General features: G+C 43.2%; 1 protein-coding gene across 1 annotated transcript in view; it reads left to right on the top strand.

Annotated features, from left to right (window-relative positions):
* Window positions 1–7608: 7608 nt before the first annotated feature.
* MYH15 (myosin heavy chain 15) overlaps window positions 7609–25078 on the top strand; it is a 109774-nt gene continuing 92304 nt past the window's right edge. Inside the window, exons 1-5 of the mRNA XM_073669088.1 lie at window positions 7609–7699; window positions 15680–15783; window positions 18033–18176; window positions 19026–19182; window positions 20003–20030. Coding sequence (XP_073525189.1) covers window positions 7609–7699; window positions 15680–15783; window positions 18033–18176; window positions 19026–19182; window positions 20003–20030 — 524 coding nt within the window. The remainder of the gene's footprint in view (window positions 7700–15679; window positions 15784–18032; window positions 18177–19025; window positions 19183–20002; window positions 20031–25078) is intronic.

The following is a 25078-nucleotide window of genomic DNA, read 5'->3' as shown; positions in this document are numbered from 1 at the left end:
GAACTAATGTTATCAAATTCTGTGTCGTACCTCTGGGTTCAAAATATTCACTATACCCCTAGATAAAATCCTGGAGGGGTGTTGTTTCCAAAATGGAGTCACTGGGGGGAGGGGCGATGTGGTTTCCACTATTTAGGCACATCAGGGACTCCCCAAATGCCACATGGCGTCCGCTAATTATTCAAGCAAATTTTACATTCAAAAAGTCAAATAGCGCTCCTTCCCTTCTGAACCCTGCCGTGCGCCCAAACAGTGGTTTTCCCCCACATATGGGGTATCGGCTTACTCAGGAGAAATTGCACAACAAATTACATAATGCAATTTCTCCTGCTACCCTTATGAAAATGCAAAATTGGGGGCTGAAAAATAATTTTTGTTGAAAAAATGTGAAAATTTTATTTTTACAGTTCAATGTTATAAACTTCTGTGAAGCACCTGAGGGTTCAAGGTGCTCACCTCACATCTAGATAAGTTCTCTCAGGGTCTAGTTTCCAAAATGGGGTCACTTGTGGGGGGTTTCCACTGTTTAGGCACATCAGGGGCTCCCCAAACGCAACATGGCGTCCGCTAATTATTCAAGCAAATTTTACATTCAAAAAGTCAAATGGCGCTCCTTCCCTTCCGAACCCTGCCGTGCGCCCAAACAGTGGTTTTCCCCAACATATGGGGTATCTGCGTGCTCAGGGGAAATTGCACAACAAATTTTGGGGTCAATTTTATCATGTTACCAGTGCGAAAATAAAAAAAATTGGGTCTAAAGTAACATTTTTGTGAAAAAAAGTTAATGTTCATTTTTTTCTTCCACATTCCAAAAATTCCTGTGAAGCACCTGAAGGGTTAATAAACTTCTTGAATGTGGTTTTGAGCACCTTGAGGGGTGCAGTTTTTAGAATTGTGTCACTTTTGGGTATTTTCTGTCATAAAGGCCCCTCAAAGTCACGTCAAATGTGATGTGGTCTCTAAAAAATGGTTTTGTAAATTTTGTTGTAAAAATGAGAAATCGCTGGTCAACTTTTAACCCTTATAGCTCCCTACTAAAAAAAAAATGTTGGTTCCAAAATTGTGCTGATGTAAAGTAGACTTGTGGGAAATGTTATTTATTAACTATTTTGTGTGACATATCTCTCTGATTTAAGGGCATAAAAATTAAAATTTTGAAAATTGCAAAATTTTAAAAATTTTCGCCAAATTTCTGATTTTTTCACAAATAAACGCAAGTGATATTGAAGAAATTTTACCACAATCATGAAGTACAATATGTCACGAAAAAACAATCTCAGAATCAGCGGGATCCGTTGAAGTGTTCCAGAGGTATTACCTCATAAAGTGACAGTGGTCAGAATTGTAAAAACAGGCCTGGTCATTAACGCGCAAACCACCCTCTGGGTTAAAGGGGTTAAAGAGGTTGTCTGAGCTTGGGGTTAAAGTCTGCAGTCACTTTACGTAACCACAGATTTGTGAATCCTCACAGTTCACACTGTCAGGATCCTCAGGGAGCTGGGGATCATGTGAGCCTTTGAGAGTGGATGCGTCAGAGGTCAGTGGAACACCTGTAGATGGATATCTGATTGCCTGATCCCTATTGTTGGCTTAAAGGGGTTATCCAAGACTATTTCAGTTTTTCCGCATAGGGCTAAGAACTGACAGGCAGGTGACTCGCCCAGGGGGATGGGGACGACTCGGTACCCGGGCCTTTGCCTGGCCTTAGGGATGTCGCGGTGGTTGGCTCCCGGGCCCTTACCCTGGGGTCAGCTTTTAAAAGGGGATTGTTTGTTAATTCTATGAAAGTTCGTGACGCCACCTGTATTTTCTGGTGAGAATCACCAGCGCTGCGGCAGTCCACTGAGGCCGGTGATAATGCAGCTCGATGGTATAGCTCCCCACAGGTGGAGCTAGGCCTCAGGGCAGCGTACGGAGAGGGGGATGCAGGAGAGGCGAGACCAGAGCAAGAACGGGGACGGACACGGTCGTCACTTCAGTACCTTTTACTGGTGGTAGTTCAGGCACATCCCGGAGCACTGTGGGGTGAAGGGTGCATATCAGGATCCTCCCCAATAAGCGGGTGTAGGGCCTCCTGTTTCTTGCCTATGCGTAGTAACTTTCTGACCTGCCTGAAGCTAGGCCTAACTTTATCTCTGTCCTGCGCTGGCTGACGTTGTGGTAGGGCCTTCTCTTGGAGTGCACGCTCCCAGCTTATGGGGCCTATGTGTCTCCTGGCTCTGTTACGTATCAACTCTCTGGTGAACCTGAGACCTGTAGTTCTCCAGGGATTCCGGTTATGCCTTACTGGGTCGTAGAGATCCCGGTAAGCTCGAACCCGGTGTCCGGTATATGTTTCGGGGTGAGCTGGGTAAGCTCCTCTGCACCCACTGCTACTCACTTTCCACTCGCCTTCGGCCACACTCGGGCCCTCACTAGGCTACTCACACTAACTGCAGCTTGCCGCGCTTCACCGATCTTATGGCGCTGGCACACCTTAAGCTCTAACTGAGCTCCCTGAATCTAGCTAGCAGGAGCCTCGTGCTCCACTGCTGAACTATTAGCTAAGTTCTCTAAACTAGACTGAGCTCCACTGCAGACAGACCTCTTTCAGGCTTCTCTACTGCAGGAACTCTTCAGAGGAACTGCTGAATCACTCACTGTGCACTCCAGACTAAACAACTGCCTAGCTCCACCTTCCCTATTTATATCCCTAACGGGCTCCCTCTGCTGGTCTGAGGTGGAAGGTGGAGATGTGTGAATTTTTATGGGGGCCTCTTGTGGAGGATTCCATTAATGCATCCCTCTAGGATCTGTGGTACCAAGCGCTGCTGGGCGCCACACAGGTAGTTGCTAACTATCGGCCTGTTCTGCCCGGCCCTGGCTCAGAGTGGTCATTGACTGCTTCTTCTGGCGATTATGCTGCTTCATTTGACCTTACATCAATAGAACAGCTCTTCCTCTTCTGGTCTGTACTGTAGACAGAGCGTGACTGCCAACATCATGCTGATTGACATCTGGCTCCCCACAGTTAGGCAGCAGGGAGCCGGCTATCAATCAGGATGACAATGGCAGTAAAGCCCCATCAACACAGTAGAAAAGTAGCCAGTCAGTCGACGTGTCAGCGGAAGCTGCAGATTCGCTGGCTGGAGCAGTTTGTAATCGCTCTATGCCAGGGTTGTAGGGAACAACCACCTGCCTATAAGCTATTAGGCCCATAGGCAAATAATAAAACAGTCTCGGATAACCCCTTTAAGTATAGGCTACTATTCAGAGTTGTAATCTGGCCCTAGGCTTGGAGGCTAGCTTGATAATTCAGTCACTTATATTCATTCCAAGTCCTGTGACAGCCTTGCAGAGTTATCTCGAATGTCTTAATAATGTGACTTCAGCCATGATAAAGCTGTCATCAGCTCCTCTCTCAAATGAATTGTTGTAGTGGTTAGATTGCTTCTTGTCTGTGCACCAAAGCTGTTCTAGAAGTCATTCTATGAAATCTGGATATTTTATATATTCATCATATATATTCTAGGGGTTCACACTCTCAGGTAGCCACTTGGATGCATGTGGCACAGGGTTTTAGCAAAACAACATGTAGTTTATTGTCCATCATAAACGTTACAGCTACAACACAAAAACTGCCTTCCTTCAGTATCAATGGATAACATAAACAGTCGTTTTCTTTTCTTTTTTTTTTTTCCCATATTACCAGAGTAAGCACAAAATCTGGTGAGATTCACTTTTCTGGGGTGTGCCAACTGTGAGGGGGGGTTGTTTCTATACAGCATCTGAGAGGTAAATGGAACCTCAAACCTGGCAGGATACAGTATGAACAGATTAGTTCCAATGTATCGTCCGATTGTAGATCCATGGAATACAATGGGAGAATGAACTAATCAATGAATCATAATAAGTGAAAAGGAAATAAAGTGAACATTTTCTTCTGCCAGGAACTTAATCTGTTTGGCCTATAGAATCTGGCTGGGGAAATGGGGAATGCAACTGTTTGTAAAGAGTTATTCTCTAAGATGGAGGACATAACTTCATCTAAAGCGTTCTGCAAGATGACATAGCTGCTTCTAAAAGGTAAATCTGCAGATGAAAGAAGTTGAAGAAAATGGCCTCTCGAGGTTTAAGTCTCTCACTACATACCCACAGCCAGCAGCAGAAGCAATGAGAATAATGCTGCCACTGGTTTTATCCATGTTGCCTCTTCTAGCGTTCCTCTGCTGCTCATCACTAAATTAGACAGGATTTTTTAACTTTTTCTAATTTATATTTGAGAAAGGTTTCATATTTTAGTTTTCATTAGCTTCTTTAAACCCTCCTGGTCCTTTTCTTTGTCTTCTATAAACACTCATGCAGTTTTGTATTGATACAATAAAGATATAATAAAATGCCAATAAAATATGGTAAAAAAATCGTTCATGAAGCATTCATTGCTAGGAAAACATGCACAGTAATGTTATGAGGTCTGTGAAAAGATACAAGTACAATAATTATGTATGATAAAAAGGCTGCACAATTGCTGATTAAAGTGCAGTGTGCAACTTTTACTTGTGGTGAGTGCCTTTTTTGCAAATGATGAGTTATGTTTTACTTTATTTAAATTTGCATTGACACAATATAGAGAAGATATGGACAATATAGATAATTTTCTTGGTCTGTATAGTCTCTGCAATGTGTTTCAGGTAAATTTGGCTATGGTGTTGTAGTGTATGTTACCAATAACCAAAAGTGCGAGCAATAGGGTTGAGCGAGTATGTTCTGTCCGAGTATGCTCGGGCCGATCTCCGAGTATTTACAGCTGCGCGGTGATAAGGTTAAATCGCTCCCGTGTGCATGATTTGCAACTGTTTGACAGCTTTATTACATGTGAGGAATGTGTAAGAAATAGACATTCCTCCCATGTAATAAAGCTGTCAAACATTTGCAAGTCATGCACACGGGAGCGATTTAACCTTATCACCGAGCAGCTGTAAATACTCGGAGCTCGGCCCGAGCATACTCAGCGAAAGGGTTAATAGAACATACTCGCTCAACACTAGCGAGCAACCCTTTAAGTATGAACATTTCAAAACAACATATTACCCAAAGGGTAAATAGACCCAATATAAGGGATGCAATAAAAAATAGCTGTTAAAAATTTCCTTTTAGAAGTGGTCTCTGTTTAAACCTATTACAGTGGACCTATGTGTTATCCTTATATACGAGGGTTTCCCAACATTGGAACACGTTCCTATCTGCTACATCAAATCAATCCCTTTTCTTTGTATATTAACATTTCCCCAGTATGATCATGGCTGCAGTCCATAATTCAATGTAGCATTTTATAGATATGTTCATTTCATTCTCACATATACCCCTGAAGAAACTAAAAAGCATATACAGCTCCTCCAACCAGTTTTGCGTATACATGCTTCATCAGGGGGCCAGAGCTATAATCATCTTTACTAATACTGATGCAAAAATACTGATGTGTGAATAAAGCCTTATGATGATGCAAATATTTGTTGCTGTATTTCCCAAGTACATTACTTCAGTGTCCGAGTACTAATTACAGTATTGTGCTGATGTCACGGGTGTGTCAGAAGTGACACAGTTGCCCTGCAGTTGGTTGCAGGAGATCTCTACATTTGGCATTACTGACACCTTCTTAGTGACTGTCTCTCTAGGACCCAGCGGCTACCTTCCTCTGGCTAATTAACACCCTGGCCTGGGTGTATAAATACTTGCTTTCTGCTAGAGGGAGGTGCTGGCGATACTCACATTACCCTTTGTGAAGGCTCAGAGCAAGTGCATTACTTCATCCTCTCTGGAGCTATGAGAACGGGTGTTCATCTCTCTGAAGTTGACTAAAAGCTAAGCTATCTTCCCTTGTTTTTCCCCCCTTGTTGTCTTTAGCTGTCAGTGGGAATCGAATAGCGCTCATCCCCCTCCCTTCCCTAGCCAGGGCCAAACGCCAGTGAAAGACAGGGCAAGGTTCGCTTGCGGCGATTGGTGAAGAGCCAATATAGAGACGTTAGTGGAAACAGGGTGATAGTAGATCAGCCTAGGGGGTCTCCACTCCCCCTTTCCCTAGAGTCTGGTCTCCCTTTCCCTTTTCCCTTTGTGTTGCACTAAGTCTTTCACACATCTTGCGTGACAGCTGAAGGCTGAAATCTGCAATACAGGTGACCATATTCTTAACCATTTGGACTGCTTGAATCTAGAACATTAATTCCACTTGTGGATGAATCCTGCTAGATGAGTGAGTCTTGTTTTAAAACCTTAGGTCTCATTCAGTCAGTTTTCTCATGAGTGCTATCCATGTTTATACTATCCTAGTCTATGGGGTTATGTCACACATCTGTGATCTTCTGCGGACTGACTAGTCTACACAAAATAGCGGAGATATGACTGATATGTTTACAAGTGTCGGATCAAAATTGACAAAGCAAAACTATGGGTCCGTGATATAATTGGACAAAATTTTTATGCCATATGTGTGCTCTCTTTTTCATGGGGCTTTTTTTCTCTATCCGAGAAAAACTGATGAAACTCTGACCAAACTGATGGTAAAAACTGACACTGTACAAACTCCGAAGAAACTCGCATAAGTAATACTTCTGAAACTTGTACCAATTTTCTCATATGAGAACATCGCTGATGTCTGAATGAGCTCTTAGACTGGATTCGCACTTTTATTTACTGCATTTTTTTACATGTATTTTTTGAGCTGGGGTGCGTTTTATCTCTTTGCGTTTTTTGAGCTGGGGTGCATATTTCTAAAAACGCAGCATGTAAATTCTTTCAGTGTTTTTGCTGGGTTTTTTTTACTCATTCAATTGAATACATAAAAAATTATGCATATCTTTGAAATTTTTTTTAATGTATGCAAAGTCAATCCTGCCAACACTGCATTTTTCATGCGGAAAAAAACACTGCAAAAGAGAACCACAAGGCAATTTCCCCCTTGCAAATCCTATAATCTAGTTCTGACCTTTTAATTTTATTATGCTCAGTGAAGGACTAAACATATTTTTATTAACCTTAATGCAAGACATTTTTAATTGCCAATTGTAAAGTATAAAAATGGCATATTTATGACTATAGATGTTGAGGCTATATCCCTGTATATTTATTTCACATATTTTATCAAGTAAAGATTCCAGTCCTTTCCCATTAGCACTGAAGTGGAGCGTGATAAGGAAATATTTTGGGAACCACAGTGTACACATTTTATCACAAGTGATTAGAGAAAACAATTTCTCTGTTCCATTAGGTCACTTTTCAACAATGTACCAACAATCAAGTGAAGAGAAGCCAAAAAAACACGTCCCCTTAACATGTATGCTTAGTGTCACCAATCTACATCCACCAGACTAATATAGCATCACATGAGAGGTCCTTGGACTTGTTGACCTTGGAGACCTCATATAAAAGGTAGAACTCATCTGGCACGGGACACTGAATCAATCACTTGACAGGGTATGTAATAATCATTAGACTTCATTGAAATGGCGTATTAATAATGCCTGGTATACACTTCAGTGTATATTTTTATATATATTATAGTCAATATCATAAAAAAAAAATTTGTTTTATGTTTGCAGTGGCTGATTTTGTAGATCACATCAAGCTGTCAAGATGATGGACATGTCAGATTTCGGGGAGGCAGCTCCCTTTCTGAGGAAGAGTGAGAAAGAGTTGATGATGCAGCAGACTGTGGCTTTTGATGGCAAGTACAAGATTTTATATAAATATTTTTCACCTATTTTAGGCTTTATAATAAGAGCAGAGCTATTTTTATTTTCTTTTTATTCCATAAATCAATCCATTTCATGAGTCACGGCTTTTTTTCATTTTACTGTCAACAAAACTGCATGAAAGTTTGTTTAATTTTCCTTTTTTGGTGGGTAAAGAGTTTGGGCTGGGAAGGTGGGAGGAACAGCGGTTTGGGGACTAAGGATAAATAATTGTAGTTCTGGTTTCATTGTTTTTGCATTTGTGGTATAAGAATAAGTCAACTTTATTCTATATGACAGTAATATTATGGTAATACCTTTTCAGAATAAAGGCTGCTTTATGGAAATAAAATATGTCGCAACATTTCGAGAAACAGCTTTTTTCATTGTTCTGTATATGAAAGCAAATGAGGACTAGTTTTTTTCTGCAGGATGTTGTAGTTTTTATTAGTATCATGATGGGTTACATATAATTGATTGATTCACTTTAATCATGCCTTTGTAATAATGGCAGTACAAAGTCTAAAAGTACTATTTGAGAAATATTTTTTTTGTGAAAAAATGGGTTCTCTGTGGCTAGGACACTGCAGTTAGAATGTATTGATGCTACTTTTCCTATAGTACATTTTTTAAATGTATTTATTTATTTTACTCACTTATATAGCACCATTAATTACACAGCACTTTACAGACATTATCATCACTGTCCTCATTGGGGCTCACAATCTACATTTCCTATCAGTATGTGTTTGGAGTGTGGGAAGGAAATCAGGAAACCCACAAACACGGGGAGAACATACTAACTCCTTGCAGATGCTGTCTTTGGTGGGACTTGAACCAAGGACCTCAGTGCTGCAAGGCTGCAGTGCTAACCACTGAGCCACCGTGCTGCTCATGTATATCACAGTAGATGCATTTTTTAAATTTGGCAGTTGTTCTTTGGAGGGTTTTTTTTTTGCAAAATCAGGAAAATGTTTAATTAGATTAATCTTTATCTTCTAGCTTTTTTAAATACTTTTTTTTTATATTCAATGCTACCTTATAGCTACTCAGTGCTAACAGATTCCACGGCACTTTAAAAATCAGAGAGGGTATATATTCAGGCACAAATCAGAAACTACTGAAGTATCTGATAGCATCTGATAATAAGACAGTATAAAATCATATTTCCAAGTTTTATCTGTATTTTCTGATCAAGTTTTTTGACAAGTACAGTAGGATACATTCTAGAGACGATTGAATCTGCTAAGATTCTAATTCCAGTTTGCAAGCCAATTCGATTCACACCGAAGTGTTATTATACCCTCCAGATGCTGAGTTTTTTACATGCGTTTTTATTGCGTTTTTATGCTGCAATTTTTTACTTTTGTTGGTATGTCATCTTTTAAACAAAGTTGCTTTGTTTTTGATACCTCCAAAACTCATCAAAAACTCATCGTATTGTTTTTGATACTTCCAAACTCACCAAAAACTCATCGTATGCACAGAGCCTAAATCTGCAGGTAAAAAACGGACATGCATTTTAGTGCGTTCCTGCAGCAGAAATGCATCAAAAACGCAAGTAATCTCCACATTAGTAAATCAATAAAATTGTATCAAAGCCAAATACCCTGATACCCTGGTATTTGGCTTTGATACAATTTTATTGATTTACTAATGTGGAGATTACATGCGTTTTTGATGCATTTCCGCTGCAGGAACGCACTAAAATGCATGTCCGTTTTTTACCTGCAGATTTAGGCTCTGTGCATACGATGAGTTTTTGATGAGTTTGGAAGTATCAAAAACAATAAGCTGACTTGTAATGCATATTTTAACTCTATTGGAAAAATCTGCATATAAACCTCAGCATACCCGCAAGAGAAATTCACATCTTTCAGGTACGGTTAGGTAGGTTTATGTGGAGATATTTCCCATAGATTTACATTTTTAGTGCGTTTCCATGGCGGAAACACATCAAAAACGCATGTAATCTGCACATGACTATATCAATAGTCAAAGCCAAATGCCAGGAAGTATGAAAAACAAAGCAGCTTTATTTAAAACATGACATACTGAGAAGAGACAAAAATGTAGCTTAAAAAATGCAATAAAAACACATGTAAATAAACGCACTCAAAAACACAATGAAAAAATGCAAGTAACCTAATTTACGTAATAGGTGCAGAAAATCTGCATCATCAAAAACTCACCAAAAGTACATCGTGGGAATGTAGCCTTATGGGGAAAATCTGCACATAAAACTCAGCGAACAAGAGAAATTGACATGGTGTGGATTGAAACACGCCCCGCAGGTTAGTTTCCACCGAGTAAAAAAGAATCACAGTAGACATGAGATTTCTATAAATCCCATCCACTTTGCTGGAACTGTAAGACGCTGCGTTTTTAGCGCAGCGAAAATATGCAGTGTCCAAAACTCATGGTGCGCACATGTGGCACCCCAGGGGTCTGGTTTCCACGGTAACAGCAATGTTATGTCTGAGAGCAGGTGGGAGGTCTCTTGGTCAGGGATCCTGTGCATGCCACACCTCCTGCCCAGTCCTGGTAGGGGAAGGACTTCCCCTATATAAACCTGGGGCTGAGGCAGGGTTAGAGAGTTCAGAGGGAGAGTGCAGCCAGGAGGGCTGACAGGGAGCTGTGGCTCCGGCTGGGCCCAGCTCCTGGGCCATGCCAGAAGTAGAGAAGAGAAGCAGCATAGGAAGAAACAACAGGAGCTCTGTGGGAGCAGTGTTACAAGGAGTCAGGGGCTGGCAGCTGCAGAGCTCGCCCTGACTGAGAAGATTTCTTACCGGACCCGGAGTCCGAGGCTGTGGGGACTAACTCCTACCCAGCAGCAGAATCCGTCAGGCAGGGGATTTCAGGTCCTCTGGCCAAGAAACCCGAAGGCACGGTCACACGCATGGGACCAGCACCGCCGTCATGGAGCGGAAGCTACTAGAAGGCCCCGAGTCACCGGCCATACGGGTGAGCACCACACAGTACACTCAGGGACGTGGGCTACTTATACCCGCCTCTAGCAAGGTAGCCAGAAGAGTACAGTCAGTTTGGGAGGCCTACAACTCCGCCTGGCCAGGGGAGATCCCATCTGCTCAAGGACTGACCAGGCCCCGATCGCTAGCCAGTACTCCGGGAGGGTCTATCTTTGTCACCAGTAAAGACCCTGAATCACACCGCATCGTCTCTGAGTGATTCCTGCTACCCCCATCATCCACGTCGGCTGCCCTGAGGCCATACCCCTCCCGTTGGGGGTTATACCATCTACGCTGCACTATCCTACCACCGGCCTCAGCGGTCTGCCCTGCAGCGGCAGCTCCATAGCTGCATTCAACGGGTGGCGTAGTCGTCCTACATCTACCGCTGATACAGCGCCACTTAGTCTGACTCCCTGGGCACGGACCGGGTCACCGCCACGAGACTACAACCCTCAACAGATCCGGCTCCGGGTAAGCTCCCGCCTGCGCAACGCAGCGCGACACAGGCCCAGGGGCGCGTCAACTTTTGGCGTAGTCGGCAGGATTTCGTGCCCGCAACCACCGGGTACTGCGTGCCTGAAAAAGACTGTTCAAACTTACCTGTGGTGAAGATTCCCGCCATCCGGCGCCATCTTCCGCTTCCTTCCCGCCATCGGTGGAGTTTTCCCGCCATCCGGCGCCATCTTCAGCCTTCTTCCCGCCATACGTGGAGTTTTCCCGCCATTGGACGCCATCTTGAGGACGCCGCGCGGGAAGAAGAGGGGCGTGGACTCCGAAAGCGCGCGAGAACTGAAGCCCCGCCTCACGTCCGGACGTTGCGTAAGGTCCTGGAAGGAGCCCAGCAGACGCCGACGTCACAGGAGCGCGACGGAAGGTCCTCAACCCTGACGATCCACTGCGGAGCCGCGGCCTACGGAAGAGGATCATCGCAAGGTAGGCCACGGTCCACTAGGGGGGAGAAGGATGCCGGATACGGAGGAGAGCTTCACCGCTTCAACCCCCGCCAGCGCCACCGCTGTTGCGGTCATGCCTTTCACCATGCCCTATATCCCGGGGGCAGCCTGGCTACCCCAGTACTCAGGGGAGTCACATACCCTGCATGACTTTAGAGAAAAGCTGGATAGCCTCTTCCAGGTGTACCCCCTCACAGAGGAGCAAAAAGTGAGCATCCTGGTGGCCCAATTAACCGGGGCAGCCCAAAGGGAGGTAAAGTCCTGGCCACCTGGGAGGAGGACTGTCGCAGAGATACTAACCCAGCTAACCGAGGAGGAGCTGCAGTACTACCAATACGAGGAAAGCCAAGAGGACCCGGACGGGTCTGAGGACTACCCTCAGGAGGGAGCACAAAGAGGACATAGCTACTGAAGGGAAGTAGCGTGAATAAAGAGCTGTAAATAGTTACCCGTAAGGGTACAAGGACTGCTGCTAATTAAAATATGGTCCCCGTTGGGATTAGTGAATTGTTCCCCATGTGCCCCTATCTTAAACCAGGCTGAGGACTGTGAGCAGCCATTCCTTATCCCCACTGACCGAGGACTGAGAGCGGTCGTTCTTTCCCTCTACCTGGCCGAGGACTGAGAGCGGCCATATCCTGTAAATAATTATGTGTTTCTAGTTATTTATAGGAGTCCTTGGTGGATTTACCGGGAATCCTTGTACATGGTTGGAGCGTAACCTAGGAATGGACTAAAGACTGTTAAGGACTCGGGGCAGGACAGACCCCTACCTGGTTACGTCTCCCTGTTTTGGTGAAATGGACACCTTTGTTTCCTTCAAAAACTGCACCCGGTTGCGGACACGCCGTAACCATCTTTATGTGTTTTTCTTATTGTATTATTATTGTTTATACCTTGTTATGTTTTTCTAAAAATATGTTTAGTCCCGGAGTACTAAATTTCACTAGGGGGGAATGTGGCACCCCAGGGGTCTGGTTTCCACGGTAACAGCAATGTTATGTCTGAGAGCAGGTGGGAGGTCTCTTGGTCAGGGATCCTGTGCATGCCACACCTCCTGCCCAGTCCTGGGAGGGGAAGGACTTCCCCTATATAAACCTGGGGCTGAGGCAGGGTTAGAGAGTTCAGAGGGAGAGTGCAGCCAGGAGGGCTGACAGGGAGCTGTGGCTCCGGCTGGGCCCAGCTCCTGGGCCATGCCAGAAGTAGAGAAGAGAAGCAGCATAGGAAGAAACAACAGGAGCTCTGTGGGAGCAGTGTTACAAGGAGTCAGGGGCTGGCAGCTGCAGAGCTCGCCCTGACTGAGAAGATTTCTTACCGGACCCGGAGTCCGAGGCTGTGGGGACTAACTCCTACCCAGCAGCAGAATCCGTCAGGCAGGGGATTTCAGGTCCTCTGGCCAAGAAACCCGAAGGCACGGTCACACGCATGGGACCAGCACCGCCGTCATGGAGCGGAAGCTACTAGAAGGCCCCGAGTCACCGGCCATACGGGTGAGCACCACACGGTACACTCAGGGACGTGGGCTACTTATACCCGCCTCTAGCAAGGTAGCCAGAAGAGTACAGTCAGTTTGGGAGGCCTACAACTCCGCCTGGCCAGGGGAGATCCCATCTGCTCAAGGACTGACCAGGCCCCGATCGCTAGCCAGTACTCCGGGAGGGTCTATCTTTGTCACCAGTAAAGACCCTGAATCACACCGCATCGTCTCTGAGTGATTCCTGCTACCCCCATCATCCACGTCGGCTGCCCTGAGGCCATACCCCTCCCGTTGGGGGTTATACCATCTACGCTGCACTATCCTACCACCGGCCTCAGCGGTCTGCCCTGCAGCGGCAGCTCCATAGCTGCATTCAACGGGTGACGTAGTCGTCCTACATCTACCGCTGATACAGCGCCACTTAGTCTGACTCCCTGGGCACGGACCGGGTCACCGCCACGAGACTACAACCCTCAACAGATCCGGCTCCGGGTAAGCTCCCGCCTGCGCAACGCAGCGCGACACAGGCCCAGGGGCGCGTCACACACAGCCTAGAAATGCACTAGATGCAGAAAATCCAGGTAAAAAACGTGTTATATATGCGTTTTTAGTGCGTTTCTGCTGTGGAAATAAGCTAAACGCATGTAATAAGAATATTACTATATCAATAAAGTTTTGTGAAAGTCAAATACCAGGAAGTATCAAAAACAAAGTAGCTTTATTTATAACATGACATACCAAAAAGAGACAAAAAATGCAGTGTCAAAAACGTGCGGAAACTGTCACCACACATACTGTAAATACTGATGTGTGAAAGAGCCCTGAGAGTTGGTGTAAGTAATTTATAGCTATATGCACCAAATCTGTCATGCCACTGTAATATACTTTGGCTTTTTTCATATCATCTGAATAAACACCATTAGTAAATAGGAGACAGTGTTTCAAGGCTTTTTTTCTACTTTACATTTTGTATTATGGTAAATGTTTTTATTGTAGATCTTTCAAAGTTCTGAAAATAGTTATATTGATTTTATGTATATTTTCCTTTTACTTTGCATTTTCACAAGTAACTGGAGCTGCTATAGAGGTCAGTTAGGGAGGAAAAAATGTTCTGTGCTATGGCATTCATCAGATTTAGGGCCGTTAGTCCTTTTGTCGCATGGTTCTCTAGGTTATGTAATCACTTGTGCCACTACTTTCTCACAGTACTTGCTTAAGGGAATGTATCATCTATATATATTTTTATATACATAAATACTTTATTCTTTTATTCTTTTTTATTTTTCCCCCATTATTAAGAGTTTGAGCATTTACTAAAGGGGTTGTCTGGCCTTAAAAGACAAGTCTGCTTTCACTCTATGTGACCGCAAACTTGTGAATCCTCATATTGCACACATTACGCGTTGTGAGAATTTTCCAGTCCCAGCGCCAGGTGCTGTTGGGGCATGACCGCAAGTATGCAGTTTGCATACTCCTGGCCACATTCCAACTAGACTGTTTCCAGCCTCGCTCAATACACTTGCATTGAGCGAGGCCACACCTATCTAGTCAGAATGTGGCCAGGAGTATGCATATCGCATACTTGCGGTCACGCGCCCACCGCTCCTGGCACCCACACCAGAGAGTCTTCACAGCATGCAGTGCGCTTGACGTGAGGTTTCACAACTCTGCGGTCACATAGTGACTGCAGACTTGTTTAAGATTGGACAACCCCTTGAAGTTTAAGATCGGACAACCACTTTAACTTCCAGCTTTAAAATAAATAATAATGTTACCTTTCATTATAATCCTGCTTGAGATCACTGCTCCTAACCAAATCTAAAAAAAGATCTCCACAAAACTAGAAAAGTCAGTCTATTGTGCAGCTCTGTGGTCAAAATGAAAATTATACGATTTAATACCACCAAATACTAAGAGTGTGTATAAAGTAAACATTTTAAACATTAGTAGTGTTATTTTCCAAACCTTCCCCCAATGGACAATAGACAGCTGTTGGTCTAGCGAACAGCTGAATGTTCGGCCAACATCTATCTCTCCCAAGTCCCCCATACACAGGAACGCTCTTCTGGTAGTGGCTTAAATCTCGGAGAATAAAAGGATCAGTTATCTAAATTCTGATGTCCCGGATCCTTCTCCTCCCCGATATCATCTGTCTGGGGAGAGTAGGGAGGTTCTCATACACGTTACTATGTCGGCCAACTCTGCCGATTTTGGTGTGTTCAACCAAGATCACTATTGTGTATGGGGCTTTAATAATGCTTTTCCCAGTGCTTTTAACAATCTAGTAAGCAGAAATGGTTAAAAAGTATGCTTTCATCCTCTCTTCTAGTTTTTCAGCTGTATTAGACAACAGGACAAATGATCAACACTTGTACAATTGTCAGTGCAGCTGCAATTCTTTGGCAGTATCAAAAAGAGTCTAATAAACCCTGAAAATGAATGTCGAAGGCAGGAGAAAGCAGTACAGCTCAAAGAGCATATGTCGTGTCACGTGCTCATAATGCTGGATATAATTGAAAAAAAATTATGAATTATATAGTAACTATGCAATTGACATGTTTATTGTAACAGGAAAAAAGAAATGTTGGATACCTGATGAAAAGGAAGCCTACCTGGAAGCTGAGATCAAAGAGACGGGTGGAGGAAAAGTCACTGTTGAACTGCCAGATGGAAAGGTGAAATATACCATATTGTACATAGTACATTAAATAGAACGAGACAAAGAAACTACAGTAAATAGACACACACAAAGGATTTCACTAATTTGGTCCTGAAGTGAAAGTTTAAAGGTTATCTGTCACAAGGATTTTGCTACACCATCTGAGATCAGCATAATGTAGAGGCTGAAACCCTGCTTCCAGAGATGTGTCACTCACTGAGCTGCTTGTTGTAGTTTTGATAAAATAAAAGTTTTATCTGCTGCATTTCTAGCAGCTCTCTGAATGTGGAGCTCTGTGTAACCCCGCCCACACCACTCATTGGCAGCTTCATGTGTGCTCTGTGCATAGGCAGGAAGCAGCCAATCATTGGTGGGGTCAGGGTTACACAGAGCACATGAATATGTATGACTACAAGGCAGTAGGTTTACTAGTCCTCTACTGATAATCCTCTGCTGATAAAATAGTGATTGTATTAAGACTACAGCAATCGCACAGTCCCTGTTTCAGATTCCTGCTCTCAGATGATGGGTTCATATTTTTTAAGGTTGAATGTAGACATAAGTCCATTGAGTAAAATTTATAGTCTAACATGTTGATACAAAGGAAGGCAAAAACCACATGAGGCAGATACTAATTGCCCCATATTAGGTGAAAAATGCCTTCCCGACTCCACATACGGCAATCAGGCTAGTACACTGGATCAATGTCTATATTATAGCTTTCAAGAAAGATGTTTTCATGAATCAACCATTACAGCCTCATGTGGTAGAGAGTTCCATAATCTCACTGCTCTTACAGTAAAGAATCCCCTTGTGTAATTAGGTGGCAAAAACCTGGTGACAGAGTCCCTTTAGCCCCTTCACCCCTGGGCGATTTTCCGTTTTTCATTTTTGTTTTTTTCCTCTTCTTCTTCCCAGAGCCATAACTTTTTTATTTTTCCATCAATATGGCCATGTGAGGGCTTGTTTTTTGCGGGATGAGTTGGACTTTTGAATGACACCATTAATTTTACCCCATAATGTGCTGGAAAAAGGGGAAAAAAAATCCAAATGCGGTGAAATTGCAAAAAAAGTTCAATTCCACAATTGATTTTTTGTTTTTTTTATTTACCATGTTCACTATATGGTAAAACTGACCCGGGAATATGATTTCCATTTTTCGGGATATGGGGCTGAGTGAAGGCTTATTTTTTGCGTCCTGAGCTGACATTTTTATTGATACCATTTTGGGGTAGATACAATGTTTTGATCACCTCCTATTGCATTTTATTGTAATGTTGCGGCGACCAAAAAAATGTAATTCTGGTATTTTTATTTTTTTTCTCGTTACGCCGTTTACTGATCAGTTTAATTTACTTTATATTTTGATAGGTTGGATATTTCTGAACACAGCGATACCAAATTTGTGTATTTTTTTTTTTTAATTGTTATTTTTAATGGCGCAAAAGGGAGATGAATTGAACTTTTGTGTTTTTATTTAAACTTTTTTCTTATTACTTTTTACTTTATTTACTAGTCCCCTTAGGAGACTTGAAGCTGCGATCGTCTGATCGTCTATGCTATACATCGAATCATGAAACCACAGGCTGGCGTTCACTGGAGGATCGTGATGACAGGCACGAGGGTCTTCAGCAGACCACCGGCTGTCATGACAACCCATCGACGCCCCGCAATCACGTGACAGGGGGCGCCGATTGGCGGGATTTGTGACATGCTTCTGGCTAGAGCATGTTAAATGTCGCTATCAGTGATTGACAGCAGTATTTAACTGGTTAACTAGTTAGAGGCACTTGATGGCTGATTAAATCAGCCATCAAGTGCAGGAAAAGATGCGGGCTCAGCGTGTGAGCCTGCATCAAAGGCAGGGACGTGGCCGATGACTTAAATATACATCATCGGTTGTGAAGGGGTTACTGTGGATCTTCACAGACCAAGAATTTTCTGTGCATATGAATGCAAGGGAAAAAGTAACCCTGGATCAAAGATTTGTCATGTATGGCATACATGGCAATAACATTAAAAGCATAGTTCTTCAAGTAGCTCTACTTGTCAAGTGATTTTCCAGGATGTATTTGGAAATTTGCATAGACATTTTGCTTTGTAAACTTTTTTAAATATATTTTATGGGGTAAATCTGAATCCAGGACTGCTTCAGTATCTGCAATGCATTTTTCTATATATGAGTTTTGTTATACAGATATTTTGTCTGTGTTTTTTGTATGCAAGGAAAGTAAGAAATTCAAGTTATTGGTTTCTCCTTTTTAGTCGGTTATTGTAAAGGAAGGAGATGTTCAGCAGATGAATCCTCCAAAGTTTGACATGATTGAAGACATGGCCATGTTAACACATCTGAATGAAGCATCAGTGCTATTTAACCTGAAGAAACGCTATGCTAACTGGATGATCTATGTAAGCTCAATTATTGGTATATACTGTATACTATATTGTTGATTAGTCGCATTTCAGGTAATCAAACATTTTACACTTTTCTGCATTTAAATATAAAACTTTGAAATGATCTTCATTTTAAATTTTACATTATAGATTGGTTTTAACATGTTAAAGGGGTTTTTATCCAGGAGTTTTTTTTTGTTAGTTTTTAGACCCATAGTTAAAAAAAAACAACAATCAGGTAGTTGCTAACTACCTGCCTGTTCTACCTGGCACCGGCTCAGACCGGTCACCAATCGCTTCTGCCGGCAATTCAGTTGCTCCACATCCACAGGGCTGCTCTGTCAACAGGGCATGACTGCCGATATCATGATGATAACAGCCGGCTCCCCGCAGTTTGGCAGCAGGGAGCCAGCTGTCAATCAGCATGATGTCGGCAGTCACACCCCAACAACAGAGCAGAGTGGAAGAGAAGTCACTGCTGCTGTCGATGTGACGTCAGCAGAAGTCGGCAGGAGAGGTCCATGACAGCATTGTGCAGGCAGAGATCGGTGCTGGACACAACAGGCAGGTAGATAGCAACTACCTGCCTGTTAGTTCTTAGGCCCATAGTAAAAAAAAAAAAAAAAAAGTCCCGGATAACCCCTTTAACTAATTCATTCTCCTGGGAATTAATATTTATGTATCTGCTACTATACCAAAATTATCACCTTTAATATACATTTTATTATTTTATTATTTCCTTACACCATTATTTTATTTAAAGCTTTACTTAGGATTGTGTTTATCAAAATATTTTATTCCAATATTTTAATGATCAATAGATGAAATAATTCACTATCATCAATTTTTTTTTTTAAATTTCAGACCTATTCGGGCCTTTTTTGTGTAACCGTGAACCCATACAAATGGCTTCCAGTCTATAAAACTGAAGTTGTTTCTGCCTATAAAGGCAAGAGACGATCGGAAGCCCCTCCTCATATCTTCTCCATTGCTGACAATGCTTACCATGACATGTTGCGCAGTAAGTATCATTTTACCTTACTACTTTGTAAGTCCTAGTCTACATCTTAAATTGGTAAATATTTGTGGGTTATTGCAAATTCTGTGAGATTTATAGGGAAGAATAACAATGCATAGAGCGCTATACTTCCAATCCAAAGATCAGACATCACGAATGCATATGGTGGACTACATTATAAATCAAGGGGATCCGTCAGGTGCCAATAATGTCTGGCATAGAATGGATTCAATACTGCTTAATGCATATAATTTAATTTATAATTTTCCATTATAAAGCGAAACTATGACGGTGTGTTATTTTGCTTTGTTTTTCTGCACAATAATAGAACTTATTTTTAGTAATCCGTTATTAAAAAAGGAATGTGAGATCTATGGCAAAGTAAATCTTAAATCATAACCTCACCTACTGTATCCTCACCCATCCCTTGTAGACTGTGAGCCCTCGCGGGCAGGGTCTTCTCTCCTCCTGTACCAGTCGCTGACTTGTATTGTTTCATGATTATTGTACTTTTTTATTATGTATACCCCTTTCACCTGTAAATCGCCATGGAATAATGGCACTATAATAATACATAATAATAATGTCCCACCTATACAATAGAATATTCCCAATTTTAGAATTTCACAGTATTTGACCACTTTTCAGCTAACGATGTAGGCATTGCTTATTCTCTTGTGAAAAGCCATGTTAAAACATAAATTTACAACAATGTTGTATTAATATGTTGGGAATAAGTTGATATATAAAACCTATGCAGCAAAAAAATCAGTTATCCTACAGCACATATTGTATCGAATTATATACATATTTTGTCTCTTAGATCGGGAAAACCAGTCAATGCTGATCACGTAAGTAAGCTGTCTGTATATCTATTTATCTATATTATCTGTCTATCTTCAAGTAAAAAAAAAACCTCGACTTTCCTAGCCAACACCCCTTACCTTACCTTACCTTATATGCCAGCGCTGAGTAGCCATAGTAATATAAGCTCCTTCTGGCCCTTCTAAAAATGGAGCTTCTTATTTTTTAAGCAAACCCACTCATGCATAGTGCACTTGCAATTTTCCACGCATGTTCCGACCTATCACTATTGATATTTCAATATGACCCTGCGCAATGAATACCCAAGAATGCTGACTCTTGGAGCGTCATGGGCCATAGATAATAACATATAGGGCCAGCCATCTTTTTTATTTTAGCATGCACACAGGTGATTTATTAAGATTAGTAAAATATTTATGCATTATGTGTGAATAGCTGTTATATATATTATTTATATAAGGGATGTATTTTTGAATGCCCTTTGAATGAATTTACTGTACTCAAATTGATTCATTACAATTAATTATGAAATTATATATATATATATATATATATATATATATACATATACACATATATACACATATATATGCAAAAAAGCAGGCAGCACACTGTAGGGAATATTAGACCGTCCCGAATAGGGTCGCCATGACGTGGTGGGATGGCGCTTACGTAATTTTTTAATCAAAATTATGTTAAGTAAGCACCCTATATTATTTTCATGCACTACTGCTGTTTATTTATTTGCTGCAGGGTATTTGCTTATTATGTTTTTATTTTGAACTCCAAAGCAGTTCATAGAGTGCAGCAGACACATATATACAACCCCTGGCAAAAATTATGGAATCACCGGGCTCGGAGGATGTTCATTCAGTTGTTTAATGTTGTTGAAAAAAAGCAGATCACAGACATGGCACAAAACTAAAGTCATTTCAAATGGCAACTTTAGGGCTTTAAGAAACACTAAAAGAAATTAAGATAAAAAATGTGGTACTCAATAAGGGTAATTTTTTTCATACCAAGCAGAGGGAAAAAATTATGGAATCACTCAATTCTGAGGAAAAAATTATGGAATCACCCTGTAAATTTTCATTTCCAAAACTAACACCTGCATCAAATTAGATCTGCTCATTAGTCTGCATCTAAAAAGGAGTGATCACACCTTGGAGAGCTGTTGCACCAAGTGGACTGACATGAATCATGGCTCCATCACAAGAGATGTCAATTGAAACAAAGGAGAGGATTATCAAACTCTTAAAAGAAGGTAAATTATCACGCAATGTTGCAAAAGATGTTGGTTGTTCACAGTCAGCTGTGTCTAAAATCTGGACCAAATACAAACAACATGGGAAGGTTGTTAAAGGCAAACATACTGGTAGACCAAGGAAGACATCAAAACTTCAAGACCGGAAACTTAAAGCAATATGTCTCCAAAACAGGAAATGCACAACAAAACAAATGAGGAACGAATGGGAGGAAACTGGAGTCAATGTCTGTGACCGAACTGTAAGAAACCGCCTAAAGGAAATGGGATTTACATACAGAAAAGCTAAACATAAACCATCATTAACACCTAAACAGAAAAAAACAAGGTTACAATGGGCTAAGGAAAAGCAATCGTGGACTGTGGATGACTGGATGAAAGTCATATTCAGTGATGAATCGCAAATCTGCATTGGGCAAGGTGATGATGCTGGAACTTTTGTTTGGTGCCGTTCCAATGAGATTTATAAAGATGACTGCATGAAGAGAACATGCAAATTTCCACAGTCATTGATGATATGGGGCTGCATGTCAGGTAAAGGCACTGGGGAGATGGCTGTCATTACAGCTTCAATAAATGCCCAAGTTTACATTGATATTTTGGACAGTTTTCTTATCCCATCAATTGAAAGGATGTTTGGGGATGATGACATAATTTTTCAAGATGATAATGCATCCTGCCATAGAGCAAAAACTGTGAAAACATTCCTTGAAAGAAGATACATAAGGTCAATGTCATGGCCTGCAAATAGTCCGGATCTCAATCCAATTGAAAATCTTTGGTGGAAGTTGAAGAAAATGGTCCATGACAAGGCTCCAACCTGCAAAGCTGATCTGGCAACAGCAATCAGAGAAAGTTGGAGCCAGATTGATGAACTGTTTGTCACTCATTAAGTCCATGCCTCAGAGACTGCAAACTGTTATTAAAGCCAGAGGTGGTGCAACAAAATACTTGTGATGTATTGGACTGTTTGCTTTTCATGATTCCATAATTTTTTCCTCAGAATTGAGTGATTCCATAATTTTTTCCCTCTGCTTGGTCTGAAAAAAATTACCCTTACTGAGTACCACATTTTTTATCTTGATTTCTTTTAGTGTTTGTTAAAGCCCTAAAGTTGCCATTTGAAATGACTTTATGTTACGGATCCGGGTGGTGGAACCTCTGTGCCGCGGTGCAAGGAGGGACCCAGAGGGGCGTGACTAAGTATCAACTCAGACCGACCCTGGTCGTACGGCGGCTAACGACTCCGTGACCAGGGAGGGACCGAGCAGAGGGACCAGGTGCTACTCTGGGGACGACCTTGTAAGAGAGCAGGTGGCTCCCACGAGTCAGATGGCTGGGACTGACCGGTATAGCGGATGGGCACAACAAGCAGGCAGAAGTCTCTGGGTTAGCTGACAGGTGGTCACGGCACGTGACGGCAGAGCAGGTAGAAGTCTCTAGGTTAGCAGACAGGTGGTCACGGCAAGTGACAGCAGGAGCCTCCAGGTAGGCTATCAGGTAACAGGCGAGTGCTCCCTGGTGAGCGGGCTAGCAGGCACGGCAGGTAGCAGGCAGTAACTGGCAGGTGCTTCCTGGTAAGCAGGTGGACTTGCCCATAGACAGACTGGTGGGTAGAACGGAAGACAGACTGTCGGGCTGGAGAGTAGTCAGGCTGGCGGACTGGAACAGTAGTCAGGCTGGCAACTGGACCTGAGGGCTGAAGCAGAGGTAAGTATACTGTGCAACAACTATTGCTCGGGCACCTCCATTTTGGAGGAGGTGCCTTATATATGGGAGGTCCTCCGGCCATTGGCCGGGGACTCCTTAGGACGGCGCACGCGGCCCCTTTAAGAGAGAGGGAGCGCGTGCACGCGCGCTAAGCACAGTGCCCGGGAAGCAGCGCGCGCCGACAGCAGCAGCAGGAGGAGGAGCGCTGGAGGACGCCGCGCGAGGAGGTGAGAGGGACGGCGTCTCTGCCTGGCAATTGGCAGAGACGCCGATGCTACAGTACCCCCCCCTTTACGTCCCCTCCTTTTTAGGCCAGAAAGAAATCTTTCAAGGAGAAGCGGGGCGTGGATGTTCTCCTTGGGTTCCCAAGTTCTCTCCTCTGGGCCAAACCCCTTCCAATCCACCAGAAAAAAAGGTTTTTCCTCTTACCCTCTTGGTGGCCAGAATATTCTCTACCTCAAAAACGTCCTCAGCGGAAACCGGGGCAGGAGAAGTACCTGGATTATTGGAAAAATAATTAAAGACAACTGGTTTGAGGAGAGATACGTGGAAGGAGTTGGGAATCCGTAAGGTGGCTGGAAGCTTTAACTTGTAGGCCACTGGATTGATTTGTTTAAGGACTTCAAATGGACCGATGAACCGAGGACCCAACTTGTAGGAGGGTATTTTGAGCCGAACATGTTTGGAGGAGTGACAAACCTTGTCTCCCGGACGGAATTGAGGCGGATCCAGACGTCTTTTGTCAGCAAATCTCTTCATCCCCTCGGAGGACCGAAGAAGTGCGGACCTAGTATTCTCCCAAATGGTGGAAAATTCGCTGACCAGAGACTCCGCGGCAGGGTTGTCCACAGAAGCGGAGATGGGAAATGGAATCCGGGGATGTTGACCATAGACTATAAAGAACGGTGACTTGGAAGTCGATTCGCTCTCATGGTTGTTATAGGAGAATTCGGCCCATGGTAAGAGGTCCACCCAATCAGTATTGTGAGCATTAACAAAGTGCCGGAGGTAGCTGGTAAGGATCTAGTTGATCCGCTTCACTTGACCATTGGACTGTGGATGGTAAGCGGAGGAGAAATCCAGGGTGACATCCAGCAGCTTACACGTAGCTCTCCAGAAACGTGAGGTGAACTGAACCCCTCGATCCAACACGATGTGGAGGGGTAGACCATGGAGACGGAAGATATGAAGGAAGAAGTCCTTAGGTAGCTCTGATGCAGACGGGAGACCAGGCAGAGGGATGAAGTGGGCCATCTTAGAAAAGCGGTCGGCGACCACCCAAATGACTGTACAACCGGCAGAGACAGGGAGATCTGTAATAAAGTCCATAGCAATGTGTTGCCACGGGGCATCAGGTATGGGAAGAGGTAGGAGATGACCAGCTGGTAGATGTCTGGGAACTTTGTTGCGGGCACAAGACGAACAGGCTGAGACGAAGTCTACCACATCCTTGCGCAGGGTAGGCCACCAGTAATGTCGGGTAATGAGCAGGAAGGTCTTTTTCTGGCCAGCATGGCCGGCTAGTTTAGATGAATGACCCCAGTGAAGAACCTTCTTCCGATCTGGTACTGCTACAAACGTCTTACCGGGTGGAAGACTAGTCAGATCCAAGGGGGCCACATTCATAACCTTGAAAGGATCAATGATGTGCATAGGCGCCTCCTCTTGGTCGGAGGGCAGGAAGGATCGGGACAAGGCGTCGGCTTTGACATTCTTGTCCGCCGGGCGGAAATGTAGGACGAAGTCGAAGCGGGCGAAGAACAAAGACCACCGGGCCTGATGCGGATTGAGTCTTTGGGCATTTTGGAGATATGCCAGGTTTTTGTGATCTGTATAGATGATCACCGGGTATAGAGCCCCTTCAAGCAGGTAACGCCACTCCTCCAGTGCCAACTTGATGGCTAACAATTCTCTGTCTCCAATGGAGTAGTTGCGCTCAGACGAGGAGAAGAGTTTGGAGAAGAAGCCGCAGGTTACCATTCTCCCGGATGAAGATTTTTGGGTGAGCACCGCTCCGGAGGAGGAAGCATCAACCTCTAGAAAGAGCTGTTTGTTGCAGTCCAGACGGTGCAGTACTGGGGCAGAGGAGAAGGCTTGCTT

This window comes from Phyllobates terribilis, unplaced genomic scaffold (genome assembly GCF_046119375.1).
Source record: "Phyllobates terribilis strain yellow unplaced genomic scaffold, ASM4611937v1 Scaffold_2__4_contigs__length_985480577, whole genome shotgun sequence".
Lineage (NCBI taxonomy): Eukaryota > Metazoa > Chordata > Amphibia > Anura > Dendrobatidae > Phyllobates > Phyllobates terribilis.
Note: the sequence above shows the minus strand (reverse complement) of the source record. Positions and strands in the feature narration are given on the sequence as shown.